The following is a 26,281-nucleotide window of genomic DNA, read 5'->3' as shown; positions in this document are numbered from 1 at the left end:
TGATTCAGACAGCAGTAAGGTGAAAGTGGGATATTGATATGAGCTATTAAAGATGCTTGGACCTCAACACTTAAGGTGAATGAAAACAGTCCACCTCTCTGAACAGTGTCTGCAAGGCTATGTTTGCAGTTGAACAAAAAGTTGTCAACATATCAAGAAACTGACAGACTGTATGAAGGGAAGAAATGGAAGAAAAGAAAAATTAAGGTGGAGATATTGGTCACAAATTTGTTGCCGTTTATTGTTTATTGGAAAGTTTTGAGTTGTTTATTTATAATTCTGACTTAAACTGATGCATATTAAACAGTGAGATGGAAAAATGTCTTCATTTGATTGCACTTGCATAATAGTTCTGCACAAGTACAGTCACCCAGTAATTGTGCAAATACAGATACACTCCTAAAAAAGTAAAAACTTCACATTTGTTTTCTTAAACATTCATGTTGAATGTAGAGCACTGCAGTTGGTGATGAATAAAAATAATCCTTAAAAATATGGTTGCCTAATAAATGTGTACAGAGTGTAAGGACAAAGGCAGAAAATGTTGCACACACCAGTTATGGTGTTTTCCTTTCTACAAGTAGTAAAAAGATAGATTAGCCCAGAAATTGCTCAATATACTGTATATAATTCAGATTTTTATCATAGGTCTGTTTGCTGTGTTCTAATTCCATATTTGTTATCAATACTTTCTGCGCTGTTTTAGAATTGTAGCCTGCCTGTAGTTTAAGCAATGGTAGCACAGGAGGTGAACAAAGCTGTTCAGTCTTTGTTGGTCACGTTTACAAATATTGAACTAACATTAACAGCTGCTTCATTCAGCTTGGCTCTTCTCTCTTCGCAGTGGAAGATGGTTGTTTACAGCACATACAAGTTCTGGTAAGTTTCTTGCTGTCGAACTGGTGCATTACATATGTCACAGGCAGACGTTAGCAATTGGGTAAAATTTAAAATCCCAACACAGTCCACGCCTCCAGAAAGCAATTGTTTATCAAAAGCCAAGAGCCCAGACTCTCTGGACAAAGTAAATAGTGTAGGATAAGGGGCTGGATTTTACCAGGTTGGCACATCTTAACAATTGTCAAAAAGTAAAACAGAAAGAGCAAAAATAATTACCACTGTTCAGCATCCAAAACCAGAGGGAATGTTTCCCAAAAAAAGCAATGCCTCAACCAAAATAAATGATGAGCAAAAGTCTATAAAAAGAAAAACTCTGAACTAATATCATAGAGTTACTCAAACATGCTGCCACCATAAGTAGCACAATGTATTAGTTGTTACCTAGAATATAAAACCTAAGTCTATTTTTGAAAAAACAGTTTACATCCCATGAGTCCAATTACATGGAAATTAAATATTAATAATGAAAAAATAAACCCATTGACGTGGCACTGACTGAAACCCACTTTTATTATGACTTCTTTCTTGCTAATTTTAAGCATATTCAATAAATCAAAACATTGCAGTAGAAAAAATATTAATCTAACATGTACAAAAGCAAAATCTGAATTACAATAATAAAATAAATAATAAATATGGAAGTAAACATGGTACATATCAAGTAGGTTTCCAGGCAAGTATGAAATCTTGAGGTCAAAACTGTTGAAATAAAAGTGTGTAATTGTTCAGCAGAGGTTTGTTTTTGAGTGTATACTGAAATGTATGCAGGTTATCGCATGTTCATATGCTGTTACCTCTCTGCAATGCAAACTAAAATGAAGGGTGTATACTGTTTTTAATGCATCAATGCATTTCTGGCAGCAGTCACAGTGTTTTTCATGAGCATGGCAACAGTCATTGGACCCACACCTCCAGGAACAGGTGTTATGAAACCTGCTTTCTCCTTCACTCCTAAAACAAATACCAGAAACATGATATGGTGTTAAGCAATGGTCTTTATTCTCCAGGAAATGCAAGTGATGTGCAGGTATTAAGATATTTCCTCTGCTGAGGCAATCCTGGCAAAATGTACTGCTTGTTTTACCCTCAAAATCCACATCCCCGATGAGCCGGACTTTCCCTGTGTTCTGGTCCAGGATGCGATTTATGCCGACGTCAATCACTGCTGCACCCTTTTTCACCATGTCTGCTGTGATCAGACCTGGAACACCTGACCAAAGGGGGAACAAAAAGGCATATTTGGAAGAGAAACAGGTTCGTAGATTCTCCACCATGTTTAACAGAAAATACAAGTTGATTTTTCATACCTTTATCATTTTTAAATGAGACAATAACCACTTAACATGTAAATATGGTTTTAATGGTTTCTATTGACTGTAAAGGTGATCCTCAATGATGTAATGTCCTAACTATGAGCTTTGGAGATTTTTTATGTCCCTTACCATCAGGAATTGGTTTCCTGGGTGAGTCCCTTCTTTTAAGCCCCAGCAACACTCTACAGTGGTACTAATAGCTATTTTTTCTTGAAAAAGCTTTTGTAAATATCAAACTGCATTTTCAAAGAATCTATGTGGGGTGTGAAATAATCCAGTTAAATTTTGACCCATCTAAGCATTTTAGACTGTGAAGATGGTCAAATGCAGTCCAGATTTCTTAAAAACTGTGAAATATTTCTTTACTGAAGCCCCAAATCTAAAGCTGCAAATGTAATAGCAACCTTAGTCAGCCATCAAGTACAGGCACAATGTTGTACATTTCTTACTCTGTGCATAACGCTCAGCACCTGGTCTCCATTGAAGGGGCAAAAAAACTGAACAAAGTTCATGATCAGGCCGCCCTCAAAATTAAGCCAAAATACTTGAGTCAAAAATCACCTTTACTTACCATTCTGCTCTGATCTTAGTCCTTTCATACAAGTCCCAGATACATGACTGTGGACAGCCATGAATTACTAACCACTGCCGTACCTGTTATTATGGATATGGAAAGCTATTTTCTTGTAGCCCTTTTCTGAACACACAGATCAGCACACATCTCCCTTACTATTGTTTTTCCCATTTTGAAGAGTGGCTAAGAGAACTTGGTCAATGTTGTATTATTATTATAAGGGCTGGTTTAACAATAAAAGTAATAGCAACTTAAAAATGTATTGAGAGTATATGTATTGAGTGAGATTAAAAAAGACAAAAATACTTTATAATGAAACAGACACTGCATATCTCACAAACATAAAATAAACTGAAAGGTTCAGCTTTTCATCAAGAAGAAAAAAAATCCTTTAATGTCGTTGGTTACGGGACATTGGTTACACCCATCGTTGGGGTGTAACCTGGCACCCCCAACGACGTAGTTACTACAGTTTTACACATGATTTATAGTTTCGCATTCCAACCCTATAAGACCACCTTGTTCTTCATAACGAGGAATAGAGCTGAGAGACAAAACAATTATCTGGAAATTTCCACATTTGCAATGCAGACTTGAACAAGAACTATTCAAGTAAGGGCTGGTAAGCCTTTTTCATAATCTTCCCCCATTCTTGCAATACCAGCCTGCACATTTCTTTTTATGCAAATTCAAAGAGTCTAAGGAATTAAGGAGTGTACAGCAGAATCTACATCTGTTTAGGTAGAGGAATTATAAAAGGAGAATGGATTCTGCCACAGTAAACAATTTACATTCATATGAAAATGAAATAAATAAAAATGTTTGGTTGCATATAATATAAAGTTTAAAAAAATTATAATAACAAATTGCTTCCCAAACTGCATTTATAGTATATCTAATATATTTCTGTAAGCAAAGTGTATTTATATTGACACTTTTCATTGATAAAATCACAATGAGCATCACAGTAAAATGAAGAATGAAAATAAAATGACCAAAATCCACAAATAAAATAAATGAACAAACAAAAGTATGAAAACAGTAAATAAAAATCACAAACAACAAACTAAAAGAAACATTCAAGTCTAACTGATGGCTTGACTTTGTGAAAGTGACTCAATCTGTTCTTTGAAAAGTAAATTAACTCAGTACTCAGATTACTTTTTACAGCTTTAATCAATTACAGCAACAAATGTTTATGACTTTTAATCAGATTTTGTAAAATCTGACCCATTCTATTATAACTTTACCTTTATTGTCAACTGAGGCTGGGCAATATGTGACTATAAAATAATACTACAATTACTTCTACTAATATATTTCATTTGAAAGAACTTTTTAAAACTCTCCAGGACACTCCACAGAAAAAGTTATATTAAAATTAAATTAAGAGTATTTTTCTTGAGCATTGTTCTAGGCAATGTATTTAGATGAAAACAGGACTTGATGTGATACAAATCATAGACTAGAAAATATGTGAAATCCATGACTTCACCTAAAAACTAAATTATTCATGGATATATTCTGTTAGCGCTATATTTGATTTTGAGTTGTTACACCCAAAAGCATAGGTAAAGTAAGAATTATTGCATTTAGTAAAAATTGGAATAATAGTACTTCAATTTCCTCAGTTACCATTTAATTCAAACTTACTACCATTTTGTAGTCATTAACAAATACATAACTGAACTATGAAGATAAATAGTAAAAAATCTCTCTCTCTCTCTGGTAGACTTTAATTACCTGTCGCTGCAATGATGATGTCAGCCAGCATAGTAAGTTTTTTCAGCTGATCCCTTGGTGTACATCTGTGAGCGATCGTCACTGTGGCATCACCTGAGAGACAAAGAGGAGCTTTTAGGTTGAATTAAGCAACAAAAATAAACTATTTTTTTTATCTAATGTGGGAAATGGTTCTATGTTTTATGTAAATTTAAGTTAGTGAATATGGGAATGGAAACGCAGATTTATCCTTCACAATGCTAAGATGTTAACATTGCAAGAACATTACACTGAGAATAGGGCAGAACTCTAAAACTTAGTAAAAACCACATTTACTGTCAATGCCATAATATACTTATGTTTTCACAAATTTTATAGATCTCAAAAACGGCATGTATGCCAATGAATCCAAGTTTCTTCACTACAGTGTGTGGCCCTTGTGACTAAGGAAGTCTTAGAAAAGAAGACTTCCAGCAATAGAATGTATCACACTGGAACATTTTTGGGTAAGATAAAGAAAATGATGTAAGGTACGACAAGTCCCAGCACATCGAACCTCCGGGTCGCATTACGGATGAACTGTTGTCTGACCTTTAAAATATGCATTGTAGGGACACATCAGTTTATACAGTCATGCTGTAGGAATTTGGCTTATTTTAATGTCATTGCAAGAGCTTAGTATGCAAAACAAGTGCAAAGGTTGTGCTTCAGTTTCATCAGCAATGAAACTTGTATTATGAATTGGTAAATATCTAATAAAAATAATTCAAATGGTAAAAATAATATTAAGACAAATGTGAATTTTTTTCCTGAGAGACTATGCAATTCAGTTCTATGCCCTTGCTCTTATGCATAAGATTTGTTTCCTTCAACTTAAGAAAATAGCTATTATACTTAGATTATGCAGCAGGGATGAGATTATTGCTGGTTTCAGAGATTACAAGAGTAATTGTACAGTATTACTGTACAGTTTTATTTCAACTACAGGTAGTTAAAATGAAATTACCACATTGCCCTGGAACATTTTTCTATTTTAACTAGCTTCAGTTGACAGGATTTTGTTTTGCTTTGCTTTTCTTTGCTTTTTTATTCTTTAGCCAAATAAAGGCCACAATGTTTGACTGCAGCTGCTGGTAGAGAGTCATTTGGGAAGCATGCATATCTTTCTTTTGGCATGTCGTGTTGGAGTCAAACCACACACTGAGGAAAACTGAGCACAAATAGATAGATGGGGCTTATAGTGCCACGACTGATAGTGTCTTAGTAATAAAAAACTGCAATTAATGAGGTTAAACTCTCTTAAAAAAAACACTGATGTATTAAGTGTAAGTTGCTAATATAAAGTAGGCTACTTTGAAGAGAGGTGTTTGGAGAGAGATAGGAGTGATGAAATTCCCATGTGTGAGTATCAATAATTTGATCACCTTAAACACCACCTGAAGTTTATTGTTTTGACTTTGCTTTCTCTTATGTTGTATCCCCATTTTATTTTGCTCTTCTTTCTTTGCATAATTATCAATTTCGGTCAGGGATATGAACATAACTATTGTAAAGCCTGTACGACTAAAAAAGGAAAAACTTTAATAAACAAACTTTATTCTTTTATAAATACTTTGTAAGTATTTAGTCTGCACAAGATGACACTCACTCAGACAGGAAGTAAAACCATTAACTACAAAACAGAGCTGTGCCACAATTTGATATACATTTTTGCAAGAGGAATATTTTACTATGACACAAATGGTAAATGCACATTTGAATGTATCACAGGATGATATTGACTTTATCATAGTATTTGGTGAGTATTTATTGTACAATAACTTTGCCATATTTTGATTTATAATCACTTTGTATGTACATAATAGTTAGATGGAACAAAAATGGTTCAAACAGCAAACCTAACAATCCAACGCACATGCTCATGTTTCTCATAACTAGAACAAAGAAACGATTTTGATTCATTGATAGCATTTCAGATCCTATGATAGTATTTTTCTTTCCTCTGCTATATGACACAATAGTTGCCCATTCCTAATGGATCCTGCATCTTAGTCCGTACAAAAGTATCAATAGCGTTTGCACACAATTAATTGAAACTTTTTGTGATGTATTTGCACCTTTCATTTATATCCTGGAAGAATTTTCTAAAATTTGAACAAAGTTGTGGTAAAAAGGTGTTGAAACAGTTACAACTTGATCAATGATTTATTTAGGCACAGTCAGAATGTTATTTTTGTATTTTGTATTTTGCATCAACTTTATGCTCACCTGCTGTGAACAGCAGCTTTACCTTTTATTGTTGGTAATTCTGAGATCCTTTTCCAAATTGAAATTTAAGTATCCATTGAAAAAGATCTGGAGTAGTGCAGCTGAGGGCTAATGTATGCCTTATATCAAATCTACATAAAATGTTTTTTTTACCATGAACACCTAAAATGATGAGAGAGTTGGAGGCCAATTGTTGCTCAGTGTCTTACCCAAGGTCGCATGTAGAGGCTAGAATTGATTCATTATTCTTCTGACTGGCAGAAAACTGTTCTGTTTAATCCACCCGAGGTTTCAATATCAAGGAAGAAAAAACTTTATCTGTCTGCAGATGAATCCGGTCATGTTTCAATCTAGCACACACCTGCCAACTGAATAACGCATATAGTTTCTGATATACTGTATATTAGGAGGGTATTTATTATGGAGGGTCAGTAAATGTTTCAAGTCTCTGGATCATTGGCTGTTCTGTCTAAACTGTTCCTATTCCTGCTGGTCTGTTTTTATAAAACGGAATTAACCACAAAGAAAAAATAAGTGAAACTGTTGATGGAAGAGCTACTTATTAGGTAAAGATTTTTGCTCCTGTAACTGATAAAAACCACGGAAAATTAATTTGTGTGGACAACCTTTAAGCCGCCTACACTGATTGCAAGGGTTTCACCCAAGTAGGAAGGCGTGGGGAAACCAGGAGCTCACTGCTGCACATGCTGTAAAGTTCTACTGGAATTTTACATATCCTTTCATCTGAAAAGGGTTGAACCACATAAACAAGTTCTCACAGAGTCTTGTGTTAACAGATACCTGTTTTGCAGTGACACATAGATAAACTCATGCAACTGACAACCAGCTGGATCAATGACAACAAAACTGATTTTTAACATTGAAATAATCATATAAGCTATAATAATATGGTAAAATTGTCTAAGATATAATTCGCATATCTTCAACAACATAGGTAAATGTAAGATTAATGAAAATATTTACTCTTTCATTGAATCTCCATTCAGCTCTGAAATTTAGATGTTAGGCTATCAATTTCAAATAAACAACATAAAGACATGGATCGCTCCTGGGCTGTGTCAACAGTTGCTGGTGGTGGTGCTTTTATGTTGTCAAGGGTATTTTTGGCACACTTTGGATGCCATAGAACCAACTAATAATCAGCTAAAACCAACAAGCTACAGACGTATCGTTGCCAATAACATCAATCACTTCACATCACAGATTATCTATGAGTATATATGTTTTGATTGATCATTCTACCATAATAATGTACCATGTCACAAACTTGAATTCTTCTGAAAATGATTTTGACTTAACTGAACTCGAATAGCTTCCACAGTCACCACATCTGAATCTAACAGAACACCTCTGGGATGTAGTGGAACAACAGATTTGCATCATAAATTCAGCCAACAACGTTGCATCAACATTGTGAAGCTGTCATGCTGATATGGATCCCAGATTTTTGAGGAATGTTTCAGAAACATTGTTGAATTTATAGCAAAAAGAATTAAATTAGTTTCGAAAACAGGGTCCAATCGGATTTTCCTAATGAAGTGGCCAGTAAAAGTGTATATATTTTAATAAAATGTGATGGCATGAATATAATCTTTGTATGTTTCAGTCAACTTATTCAGACCAGCACGGAAATTACCAAGTAACCCATTTACAGAATGTGTCTACATTTTTAAAAGGGCCTGAACCATGAAAGAAAAACAGCAGTTAGAAATAAATCTCAAAACAGTTCATTCAAAAACTGGTAAAACTGGTAAGAAATTTGTTTTCTTTACTGGTTTCTTCCGCTCTACGGATTCTTGGAAACTGAAAGCTGGAATCAGCTAATGAATTTCTGATTGGTTGGGACTGCCACAGACTGGCTGCATATAATTTGCTTTAAACATGTAAAGAAATGTAACTCCCTAGAGCCCTTTATTTATTTTCTTTATTGTAATTTCTTAAATGAGATCAGAAACCACAGCTTATTGCATTCTTTTATTATACTGCTTAGCATATGTATTGCACCTTGGGTCTCTTTATCCTGTCACATTGCTGAACTTTGACAGTTAAAGTAAGTCTTGTTGCTTAATGCAGGCAACACCTTTTCAAATCCGTTTCTTCCTTCCTGCACCCATATAAGGACTGGATCCGTTTCCCAGTGGTGCAGAGTGCCAAATGTTTCGCCCTGATTAAGGTTTTCACACTCCCTTCTTTTTATCCAGCAGGACATGCATCAGCATTTTTTATTTATTTTTTGATAAAAAAGGCAAGGAGTCATTGAAGTGTACATTCATATCCTGACAAAAGCTTAAAGTATCAATTATTCTTTAGGGAAAACCAGGATGGTGCAATTTGAATTTTCTATGAAGATGTTGGTCATATTATTGGGCTGACCTACTTAGATTGATGGAACAGATAAAAGAATAAATAGAAATCACTTAGCTTACCTCCAGGGCGTTCATGGTTGCGATCAGTATGCAGCAACATAGCAATGGGCATTCCAACATTTTTGGAGCGACCAGCAACCAAGACATTCTTTCCCACTGTCTCAATTCCTGTGTAAACACATTCCCAGGAAAGAAAATGACTTTTTTTTCTTAAAAATCACCCTGATCTTAAAGATCTACCGATATTTTGTTGCAAATTTTTATGTCAGGTTGCCTTTTGAACTGGAGGGTTGCACAAACAAGTTTTGTGTAACTTTGTCCTTTTTGAAACAATGTATTTAGGTTGAATACTATAATACAAACAGTGTAGCTTTGTTTGATGTTAAAATGGTGTATCATAAAACTCCACAAGAAAACCAAAAAAATCTTAGGGTTCAGAGGTTAGATGTAGATTTTGGAACTTCTGCTACAAGCAAACAGCTGCAGACTGAAGCCAATGGACTCAGTTATTTAAAGAACAAAAAGGTAAACCTTAAATCCATAAAATTTATGTCAATTAAAAATGTTGATCACACTAGAAATCAGCTTTTCTTTGCTCTTAATCAACACATCATAAATTAGGTTGGCAGAGCTCTTGATAGAAGAACATTTAAAAAAAATAAAATAAAATCACTGATTGTTTATAAAATTAATGTCTAATTTCTTTATTATCATAAATTGTTATTCCAAAACGTACTATAAAAAACAATGCATCAAGAAATCCTTTAAGACCTTTAAAGGTTTTTTTCTTGCCCTTCATTTATATCTTTACCGCCAATTTCTTGCAGCAGATAGAAACCTGCATTTTGCGCAATGTTTTTCACCTCCCATCAGTGACATTCTCTGAAGCAACAGTTACCTGAACTGAACTTTAATGATCAACAGCCAAGTTTGACTGGAGGTTTTTGGGCACAACCACTAAACATTCTTTCTGAGTTTGTTGTTGGTGTAAGAAAATTTTCCACTATTTCATTTATTTATTTCAATTGAAGGGTTATAATTTTACATTTTTTAAAATATATGATAGTTATAGGATTAAATCAAAGAGCTACATATCTATTTTCTGAGAAAATCCTGGAGCTTTAGACATTGTCAGTGGTGCTCAACAAACTGTTACAAATATACATTTCTAAAAGATAAACTAGGTGACAGGATTGTCAACCATTGGCTAATGGTTTGCTTTTTACTATAATTTCTGTGCCAATTCTAATATGGCACATTCATGCCATGTTGTGCATATTGGAGAGACTATAACACAGAATAAAACTGACACAGCACTTACTAAACTCAACACAAGAAGAAACTAATTTAAAAAAAAAACACCATTTATGAAAAGATCAAACATGATCAGAATTATGAAGATTTTACAAATATGGTTACTAGCAGGACTAGCAGCAAGGAGTGGTTATATTACCATGAGAGCTAGTAGATCTTTACTGCCCTCTAGAGGATCATTTGTTCATAACAAGTACAAGTAAACAAAATGAAAAAGACGTAGGTGAGATTTAGAACCCTTGCTTGCTTACCTGCTCTTTTGATCATCTCCCAGACAGCTGCAGGCGTTGCAGGTACCATCGATCTCTGGTCCAGGCACAACTTTCCAATATTCACAATATGGAAACCATCAACATCCTTCTCTGGAGCTATTGCATTACACACAGCTCGCTCGTTGATGTGCTCTGAAGAACAGTGTGAAAAAAATACATATGATTACATTAAACCTAAATACTTATTAAATATTATTAGTTTTCGCTACTTTTTAAAAAACATATTTGTCTATTTATTATTTAATTTAACTATTACTAAACCGACCAATGTGTCTGATAAAGGTAAAATTAAATTACAAGTTAATTGCAACAGTATAAAAAGCAACAAAAGATGGGGTGTTACTTAAATGTAAAAATGCTAGTTATCACTTTATTTGATCTTAAGTGATCAAATAAGTCCAAAAGGAGTGTTAAAGCAATTTTTCTTATTAGAACAGAATATACTTTATTGATCCCCAAGGGAAGCTACTCCATCCAAGGTGTTAAATGTTAGTAAGTACACTAGTACACTAGTATATTATATTATACTATATACTACATAGTGTATTACTATATTATACTATATATATATATATATATATATATATATATATATAGCGCAATATAGTATAATGCACTATAGTGCCCACCTCTTAACTTGGGTAACTAAATCTCCAAAGTGTTCTGTTTGCTTACCTGGAAGTGGCAGCTGCACCAGGAGACCGCTGACCCTCCAGTCACGGTTCATCTTATCGATCAGCCCCAGCAACTCCTCCTGGGAAACTGAGCTGGGCCGAACCACTGTCTCACTGGAAATACCTGGAGATTGTCAAATATAACACGATGAGCAATAAACAATGTATTTTTAAATACAGTAGTCCTGCTCTCATGATCTGAAATCTATACATTATTATAAAATATGTTTGCAAAACAAAGAAAAATGAATTATCTGTCTTAATTTGTATGTTCACATAAGGCTGGCATACACATGCATCTCAATAGAGCATTGAAATGTTAATTTGTTTCAGCAATTAGATTCTAAGAGGGAAACTCACATACTAAACAGATTCAAGAACACAGCAATACACATCAAATATTAATTTATGTTTGTTTAATGATAACAGATTGCAGTAAATCAAAGTCCAAACATTTCAAGAATTCTTTTTGTTTGGGTTTTTCTATATATATATGAAAATTTGTCCATGTATTACAGTACAAGCCCACAATACCTGGTGATTTAGAGATTTATTTTAACCTTCAAATAGGTACTCTTTGAGCCCAGGTAAGACACTTCTGGTGTTGTCACTAGCAACACAAGGAATGTGACAGCCCATTTCAGCTCATGCCCTAGATTTGTGGTCTACCTTGAAGCACTGACTCCTGGCACATTCCACAAACTGTGAAACTCTTGAATGTTTTTTTTCTTTCAACTGAATTTTTCAAGACTGCGTATGGATTCACCAGATTCTTTAACAATGATCTTCTGTGGAGGGTGTCACTGACTACTATCAGGTCAGCAGTCTTCAATATGATGTGTAGCCAGTAACATAATTATAATATGACATTTGTGAGATAAATATCCGTTCTCTATTTTGTTTATTATTTTAACATTATAAAGACAAATTAAACATATTCTGTGTGTAAATATTCAAACTGAATTACAGAAATTGTGTATTCAAACTTAATGAGATGCATGTGCATGACTACACCATACACAGTGAGGAAAGTGTTGAGAAAGACACACACTGCTCATATCTGACCCAGGATGGTGGCTGCCCGGGTCTTGTTCTTAACATAGGTATGACTGGCTGGGTCATCTCCGACTAAGATTACGCCAAGGTGGGGTCTCATGTTGCCCTGAGCAACTAGCTCTTCCACATCTCGCTGGATTTCTCTGTGAATCTGACGGGCCAACTCTGTTCCTGAAATCACCACAGCACTGTGCCTAGAGAAGTTTAAAGAAAAGAAATAATTTATTTTTGAGAAGCAACTGAAATAAAACTGTTATTAAAAATTTATACATATTTAGAGTACATATTTTATTTTTTGAGAGAAAAGATTTTGGCGATTGAAAAAATTCTTACTGACTATGAAAGTGTCAACTGATCTTAGTAACCTTTTTCCATGGATATGGCTATATATGGGGGGGATTTAAACGTAAAATAACTAATAAATCTAGTATAAAGTATCACACGGAGAGCACCTGTGACTTAAACAAACGTTGTATCTGTCCTTCAGCAATGTCACTGAGTAACCGATACAAATGGAATAGTGAGTGTGAACATGATTAGCAAACACTCGTTTCTAAGTAAGTTTGTTTTCCCCCCCATGCCGTTTAACGCCCATTTACCTTGCGCCCTCTACCGGTTACAATGAATACTGCTGACAGTTACAATCCTTCCTCTGACATCTGACGTACGGTACTCGCACTGCTTCCACCGGTGCCGAAACGCCGCACTCCATCCCTTCCGTTTATTTCAACAAAACATGGCACTATTTTCAATGTGACAACGTTTACCTTCTCACAGAGTGGTACAGATGCCTCCTTTGACTCTCGTACTTTCTGTGCATCCGCAGTTTGGCACGGCAGCAGTGAAAGTGTGCAGTTAACGGTGAGCAAATCCTGAAGGAGGAGCGTAGAGGTGAAATAGAAGCCGCCATATTTGTGCGTGTGGACGTCGTGCGTGTGTACGTGCGTGCACAAAAGGGGATGGGTAATATAGGTTTTATTTGAAACATGTTCTACATACAGTATGTTTTGATTTTTAGTAAGAAGAGGCGCTTAGATGTTCAACCGTCAAATAAACATTTACGTAGAAAGGTATATAAAAATAACAGTTATCAAACATAATCTAACATAAACAGCTGTTCAAGGCAGAGCATACAAAAAGCAAGCATATGATGAGAAAAATATTGCTACAATTTCTTCCTGCGAGATCATATTACTTGAAGCAACCATATGCATGTAACCCTAAATATGGTATGAATGTGAAATAATAATGAAGACAAAAAGTAGAAAAACAATAGAAACACTTAGACCAAGTGTGAACAAACAATTATATACAGCTTTAGTATTTTTTTTAAGTCTCAACAACAGTTGTATCCCTTCCTACAATTGTGATTGTAACGTTTTTATTTTAAACTATTGAAATAAAAATAATTTCCAGAGAACATTCTAGAACGGCAGTTTGTTTTTTAATAGTCAAACGTGTGTTTCCTAATCAAACCTTAATATTGGGGGCACAGTCTTAAAAAGTATTTTCTAAATGAAGCACTAATACATAAAATGTATTATGTCAAACTGGTGTAATTGGAAGCATTTAGTCCTTGTTGCACCTTTAGATAGTTGTATTTTTAAATTAGACTGTAGTTTGTACATGATTCTCCAGAATAACTGGATACTCAAATAAGGGTGCTACACTAATTTGCCACAAGATGGCGGCAAATGTTTGTTTTATTAAGGATAGAATCGCAATATTCTTTATTGTCTCAGAATCAGGAATTGTATGTACAAAAGTGACATGAAGTCGAAGCAATAGACTCACACAAAATAGAATATATTATATGTAAAAACAGAATAAAGAATACAAATGAAATGGTGTAAATTAAAAAAAAGAAATAAATAAATTGTGTCACACCTGATAATTTAGGAGCAGAAAAGGCATCTCTGTCTGTTCTTTCTACGATTTAAGATATTTTTGATCCAAATAGTTACTTAAAACTGATTAAAGAAATCCACTGTTTTTTTGTTTTTTTTATTGAAGTATAAAAATAGCATTTACACTAACGTACAAAAGTTTTTGAAAATATCTATGAAAATGAATAATTTGTATGAGAATAAAAATTAAGATATGGTTAAAAAAGGAATTATCAGTTATCACTCATACTGTACCGCAAACTCACAGGGATTTACAATTATAGAAAATTTGCAGATTGGTGACTTTTGGGAGTAAGACGGACATTATTGGTGAAAACTCTGGTATGATTTTATATCTTGACTCTTGTTTATCTTTCGAAGTAATAAATCTTTGCACCATCACAGCACTTTCTTGTAGCGCAAAGCACAGACACTTTCATTAACTTTCAGATTCATACATTAAATATGTGCAAATATTGACATGAAAACATGATTCTATTGTTATTTTTCTGTATTAACATAAACCCTGCCTACCCCATTACATCCATCTAGAGATCATGCAAACATTAGCCAATATTTTCCAGCACATATGCATACATATGTTTTATATATATGCATATAAAACTGTTACGTTTTAATGTTGTTGTGCTGCTCCCTATATGTTCAGGGCAAGCTTGTAAACTAACATGCACCAGTTACTCAGCTCTATATAAAGCAACACCATGGTAAATGTTTAAGTTTAACAACCAGTATCACAGATGTGTGCATAATGCAGCATGCTATTGTTAAAAAGGAAAAAAAAGAAAAAAATGACAAGAACATAAATAATTTTGTAAAAACTGTCTCAATATCAGACACTGGAGGTTTCTAATGTATTTAAGTACCAGGCTTGGCAAAAAAAGAAAAAAGAAATAGACAAGATTTTGAGTCTTGTTTGTTTTTAGCAGTTCATATCACTTAGTTCTGGTTGAAAACAAGTTATTGATTTTAAAGACTGTGGAACACATGACACATTTAGAGTAAAGGTTTGTTTGTGTGGTGGGAGTGGTGGTAGAAATCTTGGTAAACACCGCACCCAAACCAGGCCTGCCTGGACATGAATTTAAAGAGCACATAAAAACCAATCTGCAGTTTTTAATATATACATGTTTGATAGGCAGATTTATATTATGGTTACATAACTCAAAACACACACACAGAGACCTCAAAATTACTTTTGATTTTCCAGTAGCAAACAAACGCCATTGTAAATATTACAATAGCCATCTGGACCTCAGAAGGAATGAGAGAACTCAGAGAAAGTAAAAATAAAGTCGATCAGGTTGATGCAGCTGTGATGTAGCTGTGATATTTGTTGTGTAACTGTGAGACTGCTGACTGTACATCTGAAGCACAGGATGCTGACCCTTCGGTTCTGAGCTACGTCTGATGCAGCAGCATACACAGTCTAACCTCTGAGCTAAACCTGACAGGTAACTTCGGGTAGGTTAGATGTTTTTGCAGTATGAACTTTACAATAAAGAGATGAAACAATTACTGCACATATGTACCAGAGCAAAGCAATTCACACACACGTATAAGATAAAAACTTGGAAGTCATGCCATAAATGTATTACTTTACATGAAGTTTGGATATTTTATTTCCTTAATAACATAAATTATTTTGAACTACTCCTGTGTTTACTTTAGATATATTTGGCTGATATACTGTACATATTTTTGTAACAATTTATGACCAAAAAAGTCAAAACAGGAAATCTAAAATGGGGTGAATACCTTGTCACTGTACAATCCATGTGGAAGCAGCTTTACCTGCTTCCACATGTATCGAAATTTTCATAATTTGATCTGTGTAGGTATTTGCCCTTTAATTTTGTATGTTTTTCCTCATTTTGATCTGAGAAAAAGTTCCACAAAGCCAGAATATTCAGCTTTTTTTTTTTTTTGCAGCAAAGTAGAAGAGTTAACTAAACACCTGGTTTTGCTTGCAGATGTTTATTAAGAGAATGGACTCCTGTTGAATACTATTGTATATTCTACAGTTATAAGATTTCACAATATTATATTGTCAGAAATTAAACTTAATGTGTTATAGCTGTGACTTAAAAAAAACATGGCTTTAATGTGTGTACCTGAACAAACTGTCAGAGTATTAAGTTGTTCTGGTCTAGAACAGTAATTTACTGGTGCAGTCATGCCTCAACAATTTCCAATAAATGAAAGGAGAAAATCTGTTTCAGGTCAGACTTAATTGTGTTAACTTGATCTTATAAGGGTTTTACAACCTTTCTTGGAAGAGAAAATTCAAACAAGAATTGGCACAAATGGATTACTGTTTGTTTTCTGTTTCGGTTATTAGGCATTTTGATTAAACGGAGAAATCTTGTTGAAGTTTAAGCTCATTTAATTGCCCTAAAACGCACCCCTCCTTCTTCTCTCCCACCCACTCTCGCCAGTTGTTGACTGGCACGGACGGTTACATAACATTTACGCCTTAAACACGAGGCTACCATTATATTAAATGCTGGTGTTAAGCCGAGAAACGCATGCCTGCCGAGAATTACATGCCCAGTCGCGGGAACGCGCATCGCTCTAAAAACTCTCGCAGATTGATGAAAAAACGGACTGAAATATGACCAAAGAGACAACTCTTAAAGATATTCGTAACATTATGTTTCTTAACCATGAAAGCCCTAAAATGGTGGGTTTTATTTCGCAGATGAATTGAAATAAATAAAGTTTTGACACCTTTATTGAGGCATATGAGTCGAAAGTTTTATAGTCAGTTTCTGATGAATATGTTCTGCGCAAATGGTTTGCTATTGCTGGGCTTCAGATGACGTAGCATCAAAGATCGCTTCTCGGCCTTTTGGCTAAGACAGCGGTCCCCTCCATTGGGTGGTGATAGTGGTAGTCTTTGTGACTTGGCTGTTACCACTGATTTAGAGGTTCAGTAAATTTTGTCCCCGGTTGAGATATTAACCACTAAGTAGTGGAAAATATCTTTTACCTTTTAAGGTTTGTATTTATTGGTGTCTTAACTATTTATTGTTTTTAGTAAAAGTTTTAAACCTTTAAACTGGTGGTGCCTCCACCATGGCAGCTAGCCATGCCGGCATGCAGAGGCACCACAGTGTTCGATTTTTATTTAATGAAAAAGTAGAAGAAAATAGAGTAACGAGATTGGACTTTTCAAGAAAACTGATTCAACAGGTACTGAAGTTTCGGCCAGATGACCTGAATTGTATCCTTACCCTGCCTTTCAATAAGGGATATGATGTAAGTTTTTGCTCTGCCGCACTTCTCAAAGAATTTTGGACACGGTTTGAAAATGCTAAGACCCAGTTTTCAGCATTTGACGTCGAGAAGCTGACTGACAACTCCCTGAAAACGGTGATTGTCAGGATGTTCAATGAGACTGTCAGTGCTGAAGATATCTGTATATGGCTGGGTAGATACTGCACTGTGAGAGGCCAGGCTATGAAGGTGCGGGATGTGGACGGCATCTGGAACTGTGCTTGGCGGGTCCCCATCAAACAATGGGAAGACCCCCAAGGCTTCCAGGGCCTGAAGCATCTCCCCTCAATGATAGTCCTGGGGGAGAACAGAGGCTATATTCACTATCAAGGCCAACCCAAACTGTGCCGGAAGTGCGGCGAGCATGGTCATCTGGCCGAAACTTGTGAAAAGGTTTTCTGTGGCAAATGTCGAGAAGTGGGACACACTTTTGATGAATGTACGAACGGGCGGAAATGTAATTTGTGTGGTGGACAGGATCATTTGTTTAGAGACTGTCCGAAATCGTTCGCGAACAAACTGAAAAAAGGAAAAGAGACGCTAACGGAAACGGTTAATGAGCAAGTGGACGCAGCTGGGTCGGAAAATTCAAATCTCCCGCCAGGTCCTCTGATTGGAGGAGAGGGCGGGAAGCGGGGAGGGGAAGGAAGCCCCCCCCAGACCGAAACATCCAGTGAGGGGGGGAGAGATGCTAACCGAAGGCGGAGCTAGCTCGGCATCTGAGGAAGAACAGACGGACAGCAGCAATGATGCTCCCCTCCCCGACGCCCAGCTGGCTAAGAGGCCGGCATCTGAGTCACCTTCCGACCTTACCCCCAAGGTAGGGAAGAGAGGAAGGCTCGAGGAACTCTTCGGTTCTTTCGGAGAAGAATCCAGAGCCTTCCTCGCTGGCTCATCCAATGAGGTCTCGTTCCTAGACTTTGCTCACCAATCAACCCCGGAGGACCCAAACAAGGTGACGGCTTTAGAAAGACGGCCGACACCGAGAGTCCGAAAGGGGAATGGAGCTCCAGCCCGACCTGCACCACCATGTGGGAAGGAGGAGCTCTATTCACAGGACAGTCTCTGAACCCGCTTCCTTTTAACGACCGCCCGTTTTTTAACATGGTTTTAACTTAGTATTATCTTGTTTTAATCCTTTAAAATGTCGTACTTGATTTTAGCCATCACACTCATGACTCTCACCTTCTCAACCATAAATGTTAGAAGTGTGAAGTCGCGAGTTAGAGCCCAGAGTGTTTTATCCTTTTTAAGTTCTGTACAGTCGGATGTGTTTTTATTACAAGAATGTGCACTCCCGTTTTTAAAGAACTACATCCAGTGGCAGGACTTGTGGCCACAACCGTCTATATGGAGCGGCTCGAACAAAAATAAAAATGACGGCGTGGCCATTTTAATAAACAACCCGCACATCCTGGTGAAGGGGAGCACCGTGGTGAGAGAGGGACGAGCACTTTTAGCAAATCTGACTTTTAACGGACAGGATTTTAACCTCTTAAATATTTATGGCTTTAATGACAAACACGACAGGTATGACTTTTTAGAGGAACTGCAGCCCCACATGCTGGGAACAAAACCTTTAATAATTGGGGGGATTTTAATTGTATTTTATCTAGAAAAGACAGGAAAAGAAATAGACAGGATTTTAAGGTAGACAAAACATCACTTTTATTACAGAGAATAGTTAGGGATTTTAAACTAGTGGACTGTTTTAGAACCATGCATCCTGGAGAGGAGGGCCACACCTGGTTCAGTGGTGACGGCTCTATGGCCTCTCGTATCGATTATTTCTTCATCAGGGATTGAGCCCTAACTGATGCTAGATTGTCACCGGCTTTCTTTTCCGATCACCTCCTTCTGTCCTGCACGCTTTCATTTCCCTCAGGTGCGACGATCGGGAGAGGTCTGTGGAAACTCAACCGCTCCCTGCTGGAGGACCAGGTTCTAGTTGGCCAGTACCGGGAGCGGTACAGCGAGTGGCAGACCCTCCAAGACCTGTACGAAACACGAGCACAGTGGTGGGAGATGGTGAAAGGTAGGACCCAGACTTTCTTTAGACAAGCAGGGAAAAAGAAAAAGTAAGAACAGAGATGCATGATGGGGCTGCAGAAAAGATTACAGAGATATCACATTTTAAACCAACAGGGAATGGATTTTAATAAAGAAATAAGAGAAGTAAAAAAAGAAATGAGCATTTTAGCAGATATAAAGAGCAAGGGAGTGATTTTAAGAAGCAGAGAAATAGAAGAAGGAGAAAAATGTTGCGGTTGTGGCGCGCCGGAATCGGTGAGGCACCTGCTGTGGGAGTGCAGCGCTGCTTTGGACCTGTGGGTGAAAGCCGGCTCCGTGCAATTCCCACACTTGCCAGCAAGGGGAGGTCCTTCATGCACAGCTAGTGCTGTACGGGGTGAGCCAACAGAAAATGACTAAAAAAGACTTTGCTGAGATGTGGCTCACCCCAGCCACCATAAAAGACGCCATTTGGACCTCCAGAAACTTGCTGGTGAGCAGGCGCAGGCAGATGCCCCCCCGTGGCTGTGATCCGGATGGCGGCAGCAAAAAGAGAAACACCAAGGGCTGCAGGTGGCGCGCCAAGGACACAGCCACCAAGAAGAATCGCCTGCGCCTCTGTGGACGAAGGAGCCGGCGCTCCACGAGCAGAGGTCCAAGCAGCGGCGGCCTGGCTCTCCGGGTGAGGCAGGAGGGAAGGAGCTTCAGGGCAGGCTTCCCCTCTGAGCACCAGCGCTGTTTGGAAGATCGGGAAGGCCCCGGACATTTGAAGGAGTCGCCCCGGTCTTGCTCAACTTTTAACACACAGAGATTTTGTATTCTTGTTCTTAGCTTCCTTTAGTCTAAACCACAGGTGTCAGACTCCAGTCCTCAAGGGCCGCTGTCCTGCAGTTTTTAGATGTGCCACAGGTACAAAACACTGGAATGAAATGGCTTAATTACCTCCTCCTTGTGTAGATCAGTTCTCCAGAGCCTTGCTAATGACCTAATTATTCTGTTCAGCTGTGGTGCAGCAGAGGCACATCTAAAAGTTGCAGGACACCGGCCCTCGAGGACTGGAGTTTGACACCCCTGGTCTAAACTGATGAAATTGTAAGTTTTTTTTTAAAGAACATGAACATTTCTGTATAATTGTAATATGTTAAGTTTTTAAATGTTTAAAGTAACAATAAAAATTTTCGAAAGAAAAAAAAAAAAGCATCAAAGTCACACAATGCAGATGGAGGCAGGAAGTAAAAGCGGCCCGTTTACTTCTGTTGAGCAAAATGCCTAAAGTTTGTGTCATGTACAATTGTTCTAACCAATGGAGAGAAAGATAAACGTTATTTTCGTGTTTCGAACGCAGTTGGTCACAAGGGAGTTAATTTAAAAAACTTACCGAAAAAATACAAGAAAACTGCCTCAACAATCTACGGCTAAAAACACCTGCGGAAACTAACAATGCCAGAGTTTGCAGCGCCCACTTTCTAACAGAAACGCTCGCACTGTTTAAATTGTATTTTCAGATATTTTATTGGGCAGTTACTTAGAAGAATAACCATTCAAATGTAAGGTAAGATAAGTTATTTTTACGCCCTAGCTTGGTAGTCCCCAGAGTGCTAACTTTGTTAGCAGCTAGCTCAGTGCTGAGTCCCGGACAGAAAATATGTTTATTCAGCGGGACTTTCATACGAAAAAAAACCTGAATAAATTAGATTTAACCTACCATACAGTCAGTGAGCCGTGACTATTCCCCCGCATGGTTCGTGTCTGGACACGAACACAGGGTTTCGGTAGATCGCAGCGAATAGTTTACCTACATTGGACGTGAATCCAGCGTCTTACAACTCAGCATACAACTCCAGCATGAATTTGGGTTTACAGAAGCTAAATAAATTATTTACCACTCGTATAGAAATAACATGGGTTAGTTCGTTGTTAGCAATAGCATTGTTGTGGTAGACTAATTACTTAAAATAGCACAACTCGCTACTCATCCGGCAGAAACAAGTCGATAGTAATTTAATGCTTCTTTTGATCCTAACTGGTTGGCCCAACCTGAAACTAAATGATTGTAATCTCCAGGTTTTTGAAAACTTTCTTCTGGCTCGTTGTTATGAACTCTGGAGAACCAGATAGTTAGTTATGTGGATCACCTCGACATTGGGTAAATCCTTAAGATTATAAGACAATATGTGTATCCCATGTATACTGTCCTGCTGATTTGAAAATTATACCAGTAGCTCAGAGAAGAACTAATTCTGTAGAAAAGGTTAAATTCCTCTTAACTCTTTACTTCTCCATGTTAGCAGGGTGATGCATTTTTTTGGCAAAACCTATTATTAGCCTGTCAATATCTGCATGCCCTATCTATTTTCCCCAAATATTATCCTATTGATATGAAACTCCTACCAGCAGTTAAGGGAAGAAGTGTGTTTTTGTAGAAAAAATATTTCACTATTAGCTCTTTATTTCTTCAGGTTTGGAGGGAGATGCATTTGTTGGCAATATGGATTTTGTGCCTGCCAATATCTGTATTCCCTGTCTATTTTCCATAGATATTGTCTTATTGATATGCAACTCATGCTAGCAGTGAAGAGAAAAAGTGTGGTTATGTACAAAAAGTTATTTCACTCTTTACTCTATTTCTCCATGTTAGCATGTTGTTGTTTTTTTGGCATAGCCAATTATTAGCTTGTCGATTTCTGCATGCTCTGTCCATTTTCTCCAAGTATTATCCTATTGATATGAAACTCTTACCAGCAGTTCATAGGACAAATGTGATTATGTAGAAAAAGTGAAATTCCTCTTCTCTCTTTATTAATCCATGTTAGCAGGGGGATGCATTCTTTTGGCATAGCAAATCACTAGCTTGCTGATACCTGCATGGCCTCTCTATATTCACCAAATATTATGCTATTGATATGAAACTTACACCAGCAGTTAAGAGAGCAAACACATGTGATTATATAGAAAGTGTTATTTTACTTTTAGCTCTTTATTTCTCAAAGTTAACAGGGGCATGCGTTTTTTGGAAATAAGGATTTGGGCCATCTGAAACTTCCATTTCGTGTAACTTAATTATTTAATGTTATGCATTAATTGTTCTATTTTGTATTTAACTGTCGGTTATCATAATTTCACTATTGTCACTATTGCAAGGATACTAAAAGAAATTGATCTGACAATGCAACCTTGCTAAATGTAAAACATGTACAAACAATTTATATTTTGGTTTTATGAAGAATTAAACATTTTAAATTTTTTTAAAGTCTTTCAATAGACATTAATATGAATCAACCATGTAATAAATCAATAGAATTCATAAACTACATTCTATTTCAGGCAGAAATGCACAGTTTAAGTTAGCCAAAACTGTTCATCATCTTAAAAGTTCTACTCATACAAAATAGCATCAGATTAATGGCAATGTGATTAGTAGACCACCACTTTCATATTGATATTTATGTTTACAACATCAAAACCAGCACATAAAGTAACATCTATACAAACATCTTGGTAGATTGTGAGGATTTGGTTTTTTGTGTGTCAATTTAGTTCCTGTGTTGTCTCTTTGCCCTTGATTGCTCCCATCTGTGTCTCGTGTTCCCTGATTACCCCTTGTGTATTTAATCCCACCTGTGTTCACTGCTCCTTGTTGGATCCTGGTCCTATCTGTTGTTGGCTAGTTCTGTTCCAGTTGCTACCAGTGTTTGAGTTCCTTGCCTAAATGCTCACCTGTGCTGCCTGGACTTTTTGTACCCTTTGTCATCACCATTAAAACCATCATTTAGTCTGCAACCTGGGTCCACCGTGTCCATCCTCATCATCACCAAAACCACAAATCGTAACAAAGATAAAGCTATCTATCTGTAGATATAGATGTATGTGGAAAGAGAGAGCATAATAGACAATAAGGTTATATAAATTGACTTGTAAACAGACAATGTTCCACATTACATAGAAAATAAGTAATCCTAGTCAAGTACACATTTTTGTTGAAAACAGCACTTTGATATCAAACACACCACATGAAACATCATCTTGCTGGATGGCATGTTGGACTGTTTCACATTTCCACCTTGATACTTTCATCCCTCATAAATGCGCTTGGCGAGAGGATAAAATGTTAAATTAACATTCTAGTAAACCAATTATTACATTTTCGATAATAAAAAAAACATTTTTTCTTGTTTTACTCACCTTGTTGCCTCCAATGGTGACTTTATTAACAATTCTCACAATTATCTTGAATTTTTCTGGATCAAGCTAAGAAAGAAAAGACATAGACAAGTAGAAAATTAATTACAACACTTTATTAACCACAAACATAAAATGAAAGTTCCATCAAGCCACTATAAGGCACTGGGGTCAAGTTTTCTGTACGCAGGCAAAAGAAGGTTCATTGTCCAAACTTGTTGATTGTTCTGGATGATTTATTTTCCTATTTCAGCAAACAATTACAGAGTTCAAACTTTCCTTTGTTCTCATGCTACCTCTCTTGCTCTGTTAAAAAACCATAGGCCCCAAACCCAAATGCCTGCTGGTCCTTTACCAGGCCCCTACACTTATAGAAAGTGGACTGACCCACCTTACTTCCTGTCTGACTCAGAAAGAACAAATAAGAAAATTAATAAAACAAAAGATAAATAGAATCAACAATTATTAACCTGTAAATTTACTCTGTAAATAATACAAAAAATAGAAATTTAAGAATAAACTAACAAAATTCAAATGGATAAAGAAATAAAGAATAAATAGCTCCAACAATTACTGTGTCCAGAAACTCGTCCCAAGTTTCTGGTTTGGACCCCACAAGTTTGCACAGAGATCTGAAAAGAAATATTTTAATATTAACATTATAATATGATTAAAACTTGTGAAATTGGGACTCTAATTGCAGATGAGTAACAGTCACCATTGGATAGTGCCGTTCATTCTTTCTACCAAACCGTTTGTCTGTGGATGGTACGGTGTGCAGAGAATCGTTTCAATCCCAAGTTTTTCACAGACGTTCTTGTTTATCTGTCACAACCGTAAAAATTCATAAGTCAAAGAACTGCATGTCATATTTAAAAAACAGAAATGTTGATGAAATAAAACTTTACCAAATTCACAAACTCTGTGCCTTGATCAGAGTTTTTGGTACCTCAAATTGAAAGAAATTTAAGTATTTGTTTAGTGACCTCTTCTGCTGTTTATGAGGTAATCGGGTATGCCTGTGTCCATTTGGTGTAATAGTCAGTCATCACGCAGATGTAATGATTTCTACTTTCTGTGGTTTTCACTTTCCCTATTAGGTCCATTCCAACAAGCTCAAACGGTTGTGAAACCTATATAAAAAGAGAGGAAAAAACATATACAATAACAGATTGGATTTAAACATTTCATTTAGTGTTATGCTATGGTTGTCAAAGTAGAGTAACAGAGAATATTCCTTTAATTGTTTCGTTAAGACCAATACCTTTATTGGGGTGTGCTCAACGGAGTCCTTTATTTGTGTCCTGCAGACTGGCAAACAGCACACTCTGACACCTGCAAAGGTGATAGCATTTGCAAATATATATGTATATACACACACACATCGTATTTTTCGGACTATAAGCCGCTACTTTTTTCCCCACGCTTTGAATCATGCGGCTTATAGCCCAGTAGATTTTTCTTCAACCACCAGGGGGCTCTTTAGCAGAAAGTGAATCATTGAAAGTCAAAATTGGAAATCAAAGAAGAAAGCGCTGATTTTTATTTAGAACAAGCACATGCTAGCAGCAGGCACGATGGAGAAATTTCTTCAAACTCAGTAGAAGAAATAGGTGTACGGAGCCTCGTGCCGGAAGAAAAACGGCGAGTGACTGAGGGTCATTGGGCGTAACAGAAACCCTGTAAATTCTAGACACTAACAGGTACCATAGAATTGCACAAAAATTGGTGAGGGACGACGGAGTCCCTGCTCGAAATTCCGTGAAAGAGGTGTACAGAGCCTAGTGCCGGAAGCTCGTTGAAAGGCTGTTTACATCGTTTTAAACTGCGTGATTGTGAGCGTGAGTGGGAATAAAAATACCAATAGGTATTTCGTTCCATATAACACAGTACAAGTGTAACCAGTAAACCTTTTATGGATGCAAAAGCAAGAACCCCCCACTTGATGACTTTGTGTTTCTGCGTTTGATATGATGTAAAGCACTTAGAAATGCCTTGCTGCTGAAATGTGCTATATAAATAAAATTTGATTGATTGATTGATACCCCTCATCATAGAAAGAACACGAAGAAAAAGATGCCGCTTTTAAGGTGAAGGCTATGGATCGGGTAGTACAGGAGGGAAATAGAGCCGCTGCACGTAAACTAGGGAGTCCATGGTTCGGCGTTGGAGATGCAGGGCTGCGTCCTTAATAGCAGAAAAACCTAAAGCGGAGGAGAAAACACTTACTTTTGAACAGAGTTAGACGTAAATAATAAGTCTGTTCAATATGTTGTTGAAAAATACTCCACCAAAAATCACACTTGTTATTCATATTCGTATATGATTCATATCAATAGGACAATAGACAGGGGATGCAGATATTGGCAGCTAATAAATAGACTTTGCCGAAAAATGCATGCCCCTGCTAACATGGAGAAATAAAGAGT

The 26,281-nt window shown here is 36.6% G+C and overlaps 1 protein-coding gene and 1 long non-coding RNA gene across 2 annotated transcripts; both read right to left on the bottom strand.

Annotated features, from left to right (window-relative positions):
• Positions 1-223: 223 nt before the first annotated feature.
• Positions 224-13,538, bottom strand: mthfd2l (methylenetetrahydrofolate dehydrogenase (NADP+ dependent) 2 like). The gene is given in 9 exon segments (XM_032579739.1): positions 224-1,851; positions 1,985-2,110; positions 4,531-4,623; positions 9,225-9,332; positions 10,730-10,882; positions 11,426-11,548; positions 12,490-12,674; positions 13,248-13,448; positions 13,450-13,538. Coding segments are annotated over 9 exon segments (1,194 nt in total). The 3' UTR covers positions 224-1,735.
• A 10,532-nt stretch (positions 13,539-24,070) lies between these two features.
• Positions 24,071-25,267, bottom strand: LOC116730204 (uncharacterized). Its single transcript, XR_004341280.1, has 4 exons — positions 25,117-25,267; positions 24,761-24,985; positions 24,571-24,677; positions 24,071-24,484 (listed from the first exon to the last, which is right to left on the bottom strand). It is a non-coding gene; the product is annotated as an uncharacterized LOC116730204 (long non-coding RNA).
• Positions 25,268-26,281: the final 1,014 nt, after the last annotated feature.

This window comes from Xiphophorus hellerii, chromosome 12 (genome assembly GCF_003331165.1).
Source record: "Xiphophorus hellerii strain 12219 chromosome 12, Xiphophorus_hellerii-4.1, whole genome shotgun sequence".
NCBI classification, from domain to species: domain Eukaryota; kingdom Metazoa; phylum Chordata; class Actinopteri; order Cyprinodontiformes; family Poeciliidae; genus Xiphophorus; species Xiphophorus hellerii.
This window is presented reverse-complemented; position numbering and strand designations above follow the sequence as displayed.